Source organism: Pinus tabuliformis, chromosome X (assembly GCF_031772625.1).
Source record: "Pinus tabuliformis cultivar Carrire ecotype Pingquan chromosome X, CPIR1, whole genome shotgun sequence".
NCBI lineage: Eukaryota > Viridiplantae > Streptophyta > Pinopsida > Pinales > Pinaceae > Pinus > Pinus tabuliformis.
Window position 1 is genome coordinate 163,010,468 of NC_142308.1, and position 12,706 is coordinate 163,023,173.

Here is a 12,706-nt window from a genome sequence, read left to right on the forward strand (position 1 = left end):
ATGTTATTTTGTTTTACATCATCCTTCAATTCTAGTCAACATACTGGAATCAATCTAGTCATTACGAAGATTGTAATTTTAAATTCTGAATATATAAATTTATTTAACATGATTTTCTTTTTCAATTTTTTTATTATGTAATTTTAATAATAATTTATAATTTATAAATTATAATTCTGATTCTTTTGACTTTTATGAAGGTCATTTATCTATACTTTCTTTGATTCCTTTAACACTAGGATGAAATCTTCCCATCATTTAAGGTCTCTTGATTAACCTACTATGTATAAATATGTGGCAATTGTATATTTATCCATATATGCTTTATTTCTTTTTACTATACTCTTGTCAAAGACCTGACTTCATTAAGGAATTTAGACTTCTGTGATCCATAACATTGTCTAGAAATCTTCGGCAAAATCACATAATCAGTCTTTTGTCGACGCGTTTCGAACCAACCAGTGTGGTTCATCGTCAGGACAAGTTGAAGAACTAATCTGGCTTAGCTTGATTAAATAGAGTGTGCAGAGACTCCAACGGCTATATTGCAACAACTAATTTTGACCTGAGGATCAAAGTCAAACCACTGATTTTATTATTAATAGAAGTTAATTGAATAATATAATAAATTTATTGTTTTAAATATAATGGTCATTATATCTTCATATTTATTAAATAACCTATATTTATTATTATCCCCAAATTATTTAAATACAAATAAATAGTATTAAATTACTATTATTCTTAGAATTTAGTTACAATAGGTAACTGTGTATTTATTTAATAATAATTGTTTAAATTAAAGGGTCCAATGGTAAACTAGATATAATGGTCATTAATAAATTATGGTAAACTAAATAAAATGGTCATTAATAAAATTATATCTTCATATAACCTATATTTATTATTATTTCCAAATAATTTAAATACAATAAATAGTATTAAATTACTATTATTCTTATAATATAGTTACAATAGGTAACTGTGTATTTATTTAATAATAATTATTAAAATTAAGGGTCTAATGGTAAACTAGATCTTCTCCAAAATAAATCATTTTTATTAATTCTCTAAATGTAATGGCCCTTCGAAACTCAAATAATAAGTTCATACAATAATTTAGTTTATTAAATAATCTATATTTACTTAATAATTTATAATTCTAAATAGTATTCTAGTTAAATCATTATTATGAAATTAAAGTACATGTTTATTAAAAATAGTATATCCATTAACTCAATATTATATCATATATTTCTAATAATTTCTTGTTTATCATTTAAACCTCTTATAATTAATTTAGTAATTTATATCCATTAAACAATCAATATTTATTACTAAAATTTTATTAAAATTAACTATGTTATTACTTATAAGGTTTAAAAAAGGGGTCTTTAATAAGTATTAAAAACTGCATTTTAAGTATTAAAAACTGCATTATGTAGGGTAGGAAATTTGGTGTAATTTCTTATTATGTACTAAAGTGGTTGTATACGTGCTCAAAAAAATTATGTAGTGAAATTCTTATGAAAACTTCATTTTTTTCAAGTCAATAAAAGAGTATTATACATAAATTTGATTTACAGCTAAGTTGTAATCTTTTATATTTTATTTTATTTTGTATATTAATTTTTCCTTAACATATTTTTAATTTTTAATGAATAAAAATATCTTTCTATTATTTTGTTCACAAAAATACTATCCATAAAAATATTTATTATACTAATTAAATTGTTTTTTCAAAAACAATTATATCTTTAACTCATAAATTAAAAACATTGTTGAAAACACCATTCTAACAATTATACTATGTATTATTAATAATATATATAGAAAATAAAAACAAAATTTCAATAAAAAAAATCTAAAATTTGTTTGCTTAATTGATGTGTCTAATTAATAACATATATAAATTTTATGAATTTAGAGTGTTTATTTTCTTTGTTGGTTTGACCCATTGTTTACATAGTACTTCATAACAAAGTAATCACCAATTGAAATAAAAATGTATTATTTTTATTAAAGAAATATTTTTAACTATATTTAAACTAAGTGATAATAGGTAATGTATAACTTTGTTTAAAAGTGGGAGCTAATTCATATTTTTCAAAATTCAATAATTAAACTAAATAACCAAAATTGTTTTGGAAAATTATTTAAATATAACAACTAATTCATACTTTTCAAAATTCAATAATTAAACTAAACTACCCGCCAAAATTATTCAAATATAAAAACTAATTCATATTTTTAAAAATTCAACACTTAAATTGAAATTATTTAAATATAAAAGCTATTTCATCTTTTCAAAATTCAATAATTAAAATAATTCACATGACCTTGTACGAGATTATACAAGATCGACTTCAACATTATACACAACAATAGGTTCTATTCAAATTATTTGGGGGCGGACTCGAAGTTGGATTGATCGAGCAGGTTTTTCTCTTTTCTATTCTGCTGTCCGTTACATCGAACAAAAATGCTGCCCATAAACGTCCTGTCATCCTCTGCACGAGCATGCATGCACACCCAGAGCAAATCACTCATGGAATTTAGGTAGGTTCAGATATATGGTGCCCTCGCAGGTTGTAGGTCAACTCTCTACGTGTAAGATAGATATATTCATAAAATTCAGAGCAATTTGGAATGCAAAGCTGAGGGTCGAATTATATTAATAATAAAGTAACAAGGAATGAATATACTAAATCGCTATAGAGGCCCTACCTTCAGAGCTCTGCACAAGGATGAAGTTAAAGGCCAAAAATTTCGATATATAAGTTGACCTTCATATCTGCTCAAGGAGAGCCAAATTTCAGAATACGATCAGAGCATTTCAGCACAATCTGTCAAGAATTAAAGCACAGAGTGTATTTAAAATGACTGGCCTAAGTGATGGCGAATCGTCAATTTTGCCATTCATTCCTTTAATCCTGCGGGGCAATTCATTCTACTGGCCTCCCAGGGCAGTCGACGCCCTTAAATCCCTTTCAAAAGGCCCGGGATCGAGCCTCGTAGACTCCGGTGAAACATTATTCGATTTCATCGTTGATATACGGCACGAGCTAGGCTTGCAGAAGGAGGTGGACGAACAGTGGCAAAAATCTGTGGGCAAAGGATACGCTGTCTTCTTTGACGATGTAAGCTTTTCAATGTTACGCTTGGTTGACATCACCCAGCATTTTAGTTTCTTCGATACTGTTCATATTAAGCGCGAGTGTTGCCATTGTTTTTTTCGCAGTTGATACCTCGCGCAGATTCCAGAAAATGGTTCGGGGAGACCATACCCTGTCTTGCGAATCTAATGTTACGATTTCCTGTTATTCTCGAGAATCATTATAAGGAAAATAGCACCAATTATAGGGTTTGTGAGGGGAACAGTTCAGACGAGAAGGATTCGGGAGAAGAAAATGGAAGATCGCGTGTGGACACTAGTCTTCGTATTCTGCATTCACAGCGCCCGGGAATTGTGGTTCTCAGTCAGGCAAGCTACATTTTGTAATAATTATTTTTATCGATTTGTTGAAATAAATAATCTGGTTAGAAAGTGAATTGAGAAACATGACCTGAGGAACTGCACTGCATAGTGGACTTCCTTCGGCTTAGGTGCCAGGTATGAGGAGTAACTATTAAAATTTCAATAAAATTGCATGGGACTTGCACCAGGTCTTGTCCTTTTGGAATGGACCACAGCAAAAAATGGAACCTGGTGGGCGACTTAATAATCTGCCGACCTCATTAGTGCACCAACGCTCACCCTTGTGGACTCCTTTATGTTTACTGGGTTTTGTTCTTCAGCTCTCTAACATATGCAAAAGTAGGTATACCAGGGGGATGAACATAACTTGTCAAATCTCTGAGCAGCAGTCCAACTAGACTAACAAGTTTGGTTGGTTGTTATTTTGTCGGTTCTTCAACCTGAGTTTCTGGAAACTTTTATGTTTTTTTGGATTCAAGACATACTGTAATATCGATCAGTGCCTGTGAAGTCTGCTACAGTAGACAAAGCAAAAAACTGCAATTGAAAACCCTACTACATGTGCTAATTTTTGTGCAGAAATTTAGCTGACGACAGCAAAAACGTAACAGGCAAGTAAAAATGTATCCACATTAAACTATGCAGAGATTTGAACTGGAGAAAACTCTATTGGAGTGAAAAACTCCACACACATACACATTTGTTTATTCTTCATAATGCATTTCCTGGGGAAACCCACCGGTCACTTCCCCTCATTTTGAAGATGGTAACCAGGTAAACCAGTTTCTTCGGGGCTCAAGGCAAGCTCAAGATCTCAACAACAACCGACATATGAGGAGAAAACGTGTCACATGGTGGGATTTGAACCTAGGCAGGGGAGGAAACAACTTTCCCTCTGAGTTACTTGAGCTATATAAATACACACACACAAGACATTTCTTTAGGGGATTGTATCTCTCAAAACCATTTGTCACTTGAAACTTGCTTACATACCATGAATGGTTAAGATTGCCATGTGTTGTAATAATTGTTGCACAACATAGCATCGCTGATAGCCATAGCCAACATGGCTTCTTACATGGCCACCAAGCACGCATTGCTGGGGATAATGAAGTTGGTGGTCATCAATCTTGCTCTGTGTGGGATTTGAGTGAATTGTGTTTCCTGTAGAAAATTATAGGAGAATGTAGCCCAACCCAGTTTTCAAGTTTTGCATGGTTTAATGCCCAAACCCATCATGAAAACATGTGACTGATATTTATATCAGATTAGCATTCACTTGAAATATTAGAGCTACTCTACAATTTACTTTTCAATAATTGAAAGCACACACACAAATTTGAGACACTTGTTTTGGTCAAATTGACCCTGGAAAAACACCACAGTTGGGGAAAACCAGTTCTTCTAGGAGGATCTTATTTGCTTCTTAGAAATTTTCTTACAACAGAAAAACATAAGAGAAACTTATCTCTTCCCTTTTTGAAGAAGCATCACTGAAGTCCCTTTCCAAACTGAGTTCTAAACCGTCTCTTCATCAAGTGTCCAGCTCTCCCCAGCAGAAATTACGGACCTCTGAACTGCTCGTAACACTCAGGAGTTCGTGCCTCTTTAACTGTCACAGTTTGACTGAAAAACTGGGCTTATGCTTCTCTGAAATTCGGGTCAGCCTCTGCAGAGAATACACACTCCTGAAGCAGCCCTCTCCTCCCTTGAATCATGCACAGAACACAATCTGAACCTGGCACTTGCTGCCTGTACTCAAATCTGGCCCAAAAATTATGTATAGGTGGCCCAAGAATCTCGGTTTGGGTTTTGGCTGACTGTGAGAAGATTTCCAGCTAGCTTAACGCTGGTACTAACTTGTTTCAGACTTAAACATGCCTAAAACTTGCAACAAGTAGTATCTCTGCCACATACCTTGACATTCGAGCTCCTGCTTAGCTTAGATTCAGCCTCCTAGAGATTCGAATCCCTGTGGTGACAGACTTTGCTCTGCTGTAGAATTATTTTTCCAAGCTCTTATCCTCTCTTGCTTCTCCCCTCAACAGATCTCATGAGAATAATGAGCTCTAAAACTTCTTTTTCCTCCTTTTGTCTCTTGGGAAAAGACGAGAACCCTATCCCTAAGATCTAATGGTTGAGATTCAATCTAAAACCATTTAGATCAAGGGTAGAGATTAGTACCCTAGTTGACCCCTCCTTATGTGGTCCGCTTCTTTTATTAATGAGCCCCCATAGTACTTTCTAATGTTTTAGTACCATGGTCAATTTTTCCTCATAAAGTCACTTTTAGAATATAAAAGTCACTTTAATAATATAAAGTGTACTTAGTACTTTTTCACATAAAGTGACTTTTAAAACACATGTGACTTTAATAACTTAAAGTACCTAGTACATCTCCACATAAAAAGTACTTTAACCCCTTGATATTAATAAACTCATAATATCACTTAGACAAAAGGTGATTAAAGTGTCTCCCTAGGGCAAAAGAAGAAATGCCTAGGAAACACCTCCTTGGTACCATTTTCAATACTCCTTACCAAGGAAGGTGTTTCTCACCACTCCCATCCTGTCTGTGAAGAATACATGCTTGCCCCTTGGCAATGACTTGGTGAGAATGTCTGCTACCTGTGCATCAGTGGATATATACTCAAGCTTCATAGCTCCCCTCTGAACCCAGTCTTTGATGAAGTGGTACTTGATTTCAATGTGCTTTTATCAGTCATGAAATACTAGATTCTCTAGAGTTTAATACAACTTCGATTATCACAATATATCGTAGTTGGTCTCAGCCTTTGACCAAATAAACCAAATAGCATCTTGCGAAGCCAAAGTGCCTCGCAACCTGCCTGACTAGTTGCCATATACTCTACCTCTGCACTTCTCAATGCCACTAACCTTTGTTTCCTACTGAACCATGACACAATTGCTGAGCCCAATGAGAAACAACACCCTGAAGTACTCTTCCTATCACAAGCACTATAATTTCCTAGGGCAATTTAGCTCTAGGGATTCATAGGAGTACAAAATAAAATTGCTCTTTTGGCACAATTAATTCAATGTAATTAAAAAATATCCAACTCCTCTAATTAAACAATAAGTCCTTTTCATGGCCAATTCGTCAATAATATAACACCAAATAATAAAGTCCATAGTTAATCCAAAGTTTCCTTCAAATGTTAATGCTGAGCGAGCCCTTATCCGTTCCAAATAAAGTATTGATCCGGACTTAAACAGGGACGCAACAAATTACAGAGATAACCATAAACACAGATATGCAGTGGAAATAATACTTCATTTCATTAATGTAAAATACTGAAATATGCTTACAAACAGTAATGGAAATAAACCAGCTAGGGCGATGGTAGCTTATCTCTGAGAAGAGATGTGGTGGCTACATGCCTCTGAACTGTGTTACAATGAGGCTCGAAGGCCTATTTATTGTTGAAAAACAATGGAAAACCCTTAACATTCCAAAACCTAATCCTAGAAGATGAAATGCCAAACTGTGGGCCCTGTTTGGGTAAATTGGTACATCAACTTCCTGGGGTCGTAACTTTGGCATACGATCTCCGTTTGAAAGATCTATCCGAGCACTACCACTTTGGGAAGGGCAACATCGGTCCATGGACCCATGTTGCCTCCAGATTTCCCAAAAAACGTCGTTTAGGGCCTCAAAGCGGCTCCGGAAGTTCAAGACCCGAAAAACCTGCTAAAAATAGTAAATTGTACTACAATTTAGGAAACTGAAAAGACTGAAAGAGACAGTTGTGGGGGTCCAAATGGGATAGGTGGGTGGCCACCAACATCCATCTGGATCATTTCTCCCCCCTTAGGAAGCAATGGTTCCCATTGCGTTGAGTTCCTCCATGAGATGAGGAAACTTTTGCTGAACTTGGTCCCTGGTGAGCCACTTGCCCAGGTGAAGGAGTTGGCTTGCTTTGACAACTCGATACAGTTGGATATTCTGTTGGCGAGTGTTCTTAATCTGTGTGTCCATGATCTGATCAGTTGTAGTTTGTTCCATGCAATTTGGATTTAATTCTGTTGGTGTGAGCTGTTCTGCAATGTCGGATGTGTCTAGCAATGGTGGAAAGTATGGGGGAATGCTGAGCTCAAATGCATTGTCTCCCATAGCTTTAATAATGGTGTAAGGACCATATTGGAGTGGTCTCAGTTTCCGATAGGCTCTAGTAAGGCATTCCTTTTGCAAATGCAACTAGACTTTGTCGCCCACCTGAAACTTGTGTGGCACCCGATGTTGATCATGTCGCTGCTTGTACTTGGCATTTGATTTCTCTAGAATGTCATGGACCTGCTGGCGAATATGTTGGATGTGCTCAATGAAGCTGGTTGCCTTGTTTGTTTCGGACTGGACATGAGCCGAATTTATGTGAGTAGCTGCAAGTGGCATGGCCACATCAATGGGGCATAGTGGCTAGAATCCCAAGCCCACCTGAAAGGGGTTGTGGCCAGTCGAGCTGTGAAGAGCTCGGTTATAGCTGTGCTGAACACAGGGGAGGCTCTCGTCCCATGTGCGTGGATGCTTTGAGTTGCACATGCGCAGAATGTGCACAATCATTCTATTGACAACCTTTGTCTGGCCATCAGTTTGAGGATGGAAGGCTATGGACTTAGTGAGTTTGGTGTCCAGCATTGACCAGAGACTGGACCAAAACGTACTGAGGAATTGATTGTCCCGATCTGAGATGATAGACTGTGGGATTCCAAAGTGCACCCACACTCGTTCAAAGAAGAGTTTAGCAGTGGCTTTTGCTGTGATATTCTTCTTGCAGGCCGCCATAATGGCCATCTTCGAGAACCTGTCGACGACCACAAAAACAAAGTGATTTCCATGCTTAGTGGAAGGAAGGCCTGACATGTAATCCATGGAGATGGATTCCCAAGGTCGACTAGGGGTAGGTAGCGGGGCATAGAGGCTTTGCTTCTTGATGGTCGGTTTGGCAATGGCACACGCAATACATGATCTGATGTACATCCCAACATCCTATCGAAGATTCGGCCAATAGAAATACTTTTGCAGTACTGCCACCGTTTTCTCGACCTCGAAATGCCTAGCAGCCCGACTGTAGTGTGCTTCCCAAATCATCTTGGCACGCTCGCTTGAAGGAACACAAAGGTGACCCAGGTGGCATAATAGGGCATCCTGGAGGTGAAAATCTGGAACATGCCGACCCTCCAAGAGTGTCTGGTATGTGTGGCTGAATTATGGGTTGCTTTTGTAGAGAAGTGGCCAATTAGAAGTCTCGTGCCCACAAGAGTTGAGCACGGTGTTTAACGCCATGATCGGTGGTCGACTGAGGCAATCTGCAACATTATTGGTGCTGCCCTTCTTATACTTGATATTCAAATGGAACTGTTGCAGGTATGTTGACCACTTCTAATGGCGATCATTCTGCAATTTCCCTTGGGTCTGTATGAACTGCAGGGGTCGATGGTCTGTGTGGATGACCGTTTCCTTCCCCAAAATGTAATGCTTCCATTGTCGACAGGCTTGCACAATGGAATACATCTCTTTATCATAAGTGGGATACTTCCGGACTGTGTTTGAAAGTGTTTCACTGTGATATGCCACTGGATGCCCGTGTTGAGTAAGGACTGCCCCAATAGCATAGTCAGAGGCATCTGTCTCGACCTCAAATGGTTGTTGTAAATCTGGTAACGCGAGCACTGGTGTCGTGCAAAGGTGATCTTTCAACTCTATGAATGCCTTCTGTTGAGATTCAGACCAAAAGAATTTTGTTTTCGCTCCTCCCTTGGTGACTTGACTCAAGGGCCAAGTGATATGAGAAAACCCCAACACGAACCTGCGGTAGAAGTTGGCAAGACCTAGAAAGCTGCGGAGCTCTATCAGAGTGGTTGGAGATGGCCAATCTCGAATGACTTGGATCTTGGCTGGATCCACATGCACCCCCTCCTGTTCATCAATAATGTATCCCAGATACTGAACCTGGGTCATGCTAAAAGTGCATTTCTCCAAATTGGCACATAGCTTGTGTTGCCTCAGTGTTTGGAGAACCTGTCGGATGTGGTGGAGGTGCTCTTCCCAACACTGGCTGGAGATCAGAATGTCATCCAAGTATACCACTACAAATGAGTTGGTGAATGGCCACAAGATGTCATCCATTAGCCTCATGAAGGTTGCAGGAGCATTCGTCAATCCGAAAGGCATAACCAACCATTCGAAAAGGCCCTCCTTGGCTTTGAAGGCAGTGTTCCACACATCAGCGGGTTCGATTGGTACCTGGTGATACCCTGACTTCAGATTGATCTTGCTGAAATATTTCGCCCCCTTTAGTTGGTCCAGGAGGTCATCAATCCGCGGGATTGGGTACCTATCACGGATAGTGATCTTGTTCAGCGCCCGATAGTCAATACAGAGTCTCCAAGTCCCATCCTTCTTCTGTACCAACACGATCGGGCTCCCACAAGGCGATGAACTCGGACGGATGTGACCTTTCTGTAGTAGCTCCTGAATTTGCCTCTTGATTTCATCATTCTCTAGAATAGAGCGCTGATAAATTGGTCCATTGGGTAGCGGCGCACCTGGGGTCAAATCGATGGAGTGCTTGACCTGACAGTGCAGAGGAACCCCTGCGGGGGAGGTGAAGATGTCCTCGTACTCCTCCATGACCTTGTCCATCTATAGTTGTCATGCGGAGGGGCCCTGTCTAGAGGCCGTGGCCACCGTCTTCTTCTTTCCTTAAGGGCGTATCATCAGGAAAACAAATTTCCTGGTTTTGGAAATGAGCTTACTGCATTGTTTTGTAGTAACCAAAGAGATGGCAGTAGGCGGTGCTACCTCTGGTATCCTGTACAACTTATTTCCCAATGTAATAATAACAACACGGGGCCTTGATTCATACACAGCATGTCGCTTCCACAAGTATGGTTGTCCTAATAATACATCACAAACTTCAAGGGGAGCAATGTCACACAATACCTCATCCGTGAAGGGCTTGATGTTGTATGGAGGGCGACACTGCTGGCTCATGCGAAGATCCCGTCCTTGGTGAAGCCACCCTATGGTGTACGATTGTGGATGCGTTGTGGTCGGTAAGCCCAACCGCTTCACGACCTCGGCCAAAATGAAGTTCTTTTGGCTCTCGCTATCAACAATGAACTGCAGTGGGAGCCCTTTACCCACATCTAGGAGTGGAAGAGACGCTTCTCCTCCTCTGGATCTTCGGGTTCATTTTTCTGGATCTTCGCTGTAGCAACAGTGGCGTTGGGATTCGCATCAATGATTTGCTTCCCTTTGTCATTCCCCTTGTCGGGTTCTGACTCAGAGTCGGAACATGCATTTGATTCTGAAACCATTAGCTCAGCCACCAGTGATTGCTTGGCCCGACACTCACTTGTGTTGTGAGTGGAGCTCTTATGGAACTCACACCATTTTCTTGTGTCCTTTTTCGGCTTCGCGGCGCTGTTCTTTGCTTGTAGCTTTGGCGGGTTTTCTTGGGCTACCTCGCCTTGGCTTTGTTCTTTGTTCTGTGGTTTAGGGGCACCTTTCCCTTGCTTTGGATTCGCAGATCCAAAGTCTTGCTTCTTTTGTTTAAACTTTTGTTCGACCTTGACGACATATCGGTATGCTGTGCCAAGCGAGGAGATATTCAGGAATTCTATTTCTTCCTGGATGTATTTGTGCAAGCAGCCGTGGTATTTGAGTATCAAGTGCTGCTCCGTATCCTTGATATCCAACTTTGTGCGAAGGGTATGGAAGAGATTGGTGAACTCTGGCACGTCTTGGTCCCTTCTCTGTCGCAGCGTGGTCCACTTTATGTATTTATCCTCATAGCTTCCGACAGGGTAGTACTGCTCCTTGATGGCATCCCGAAATGAATTCCAGGTGGGTGCGACTGAAAATAGTGAGCCGGTACTTTCATCCTTCTGCTCGTAGTAGGTTTCCCACCAGTCCTTGACGTGGGGGGCTGCTTTGAGAAGAGCGAAAACAATCTTTTCTCGACTCGAAAATTCATGAACAGAAAAATAACCCTCTAGCAGATTTAACCATTTATCTACGGCGTCTGTGTCTATTTGACCCTCGAATATGGGGATTTCAAAATTAACTTGTACCTTAAAGGGCGTGGCGTTTCCAGAGTAGCTGCTGGAAGTCGATGCGTCGCTTTTGGGTAGCCGCTGAAGGATCTGGGCAAAGCTGTCCATCATCGCGTTCCGTTGTCGCTCGAGGGCTTCTTTGAGCAAGATTTTGATAAGATCTCCTGCCCCCTCGTCTTTCTTTTCATTCGCCATGGGAGGCTGTCGGGATTTGCGAGGCTGGTCTTGCAAAAGTTCGACTAGTTCAAGCCTTAACTCCTTATATCCCGACCTCGTTGGGGACATGCAAAGAAAAACAAAGAAAAAAAGCAGACCGCTCTGATACCACTGATCCGGACTTAAAAAGGAACGCTACAAATTACAGAGATAACCATAAACACAGATATGCAGCAGAAATAATACTTCATTTCATTAATGTAAAATACTGAAATATGCTTACAAACAGTGATGGAAATAAACCAGCTAGGGCGATGGTAGCTTATCTCTGAGAAGAGATGTGGTGGCTACATGCCTCTGAACTGTGTTACAACGAGGCTCGAAGGCCTATTTATTGTTGAGAAACAATGGAAAACCCTTAACATTCCAAAACCTAACCCTAGAAGATGAAATGCCAAACTGTGGGCCCCGTTTGGGTAAATTGGTACATCAACTTCCCGGGGTTGTAACTTTGACATACGATCTCTGTTTGACGCGTACAATAGCTCGTTAGAAAGATCTATCCGAGCACTACTACTTTGGGAAGGGCAACATCGGTCCATGGATCCATGTTGCCCCCAGATTTCCCAAAAATAATCATTTAGGGCCTCAAAACGGCTCCGGAAGTTCAAGACCCGAAAAACTGCTAAAAATAGTAAGTTGTGCTACAATTAAGGAGACTGAAAATGTTGAGAGAAACAATGGTGGGGGTCCAGGTGGACTTGGCAGGTGGCCACCAAGATCCGCCTGGATCAAGTATTCTTACGTTGCCTCTTGTCACGTTGGGGATGCTGCCTTCTCGGGTATGGACACTGCACTTAGTGGAAACCTTGAGTTCGTTACAAGACCACGGACCAACCGCTCCCAGAGCTTGGACTAGCTGCGCATTAGACTTTGGCTGCAATTCTACCCAATGGCCATGCTCAGGCGTCTCTATTCTCTGGTGCCAGAGCC

At 39.7% G+C, this 12,706-nt stretch overlaps 1 protein-coding gene across 1 annotated transcript in view; it reads left to right on the plus strand.

Annotated features, from left to right (window-relative positions):
- Positions 1-2,381: 2,381 nt before the first annotated feature.
- The window catches only part of LOC149138963 (poly(ADP-ribose) glycohydrolase 1-like), a 437,544-nt gene continuing 427,219 nt past the window's right edge, over positions 2,382-12,706 (plus strand). Inside the window, exons 1-2 of the mRNA XM_089446458.1 lie at positions 2,382-3,140; positions 3,242-3,484. Of these exons, the coding sequence (XP_089302584.1) occupies positions 2,880-3,140; positions 3,242-3,484 (504 nt within the window). The 5' untranslated portion in view covers positions 2,382-2,879. The remainder of the gene's footprint in view (positions 3,141-3,241; positions 3,485-12,706) is intronic.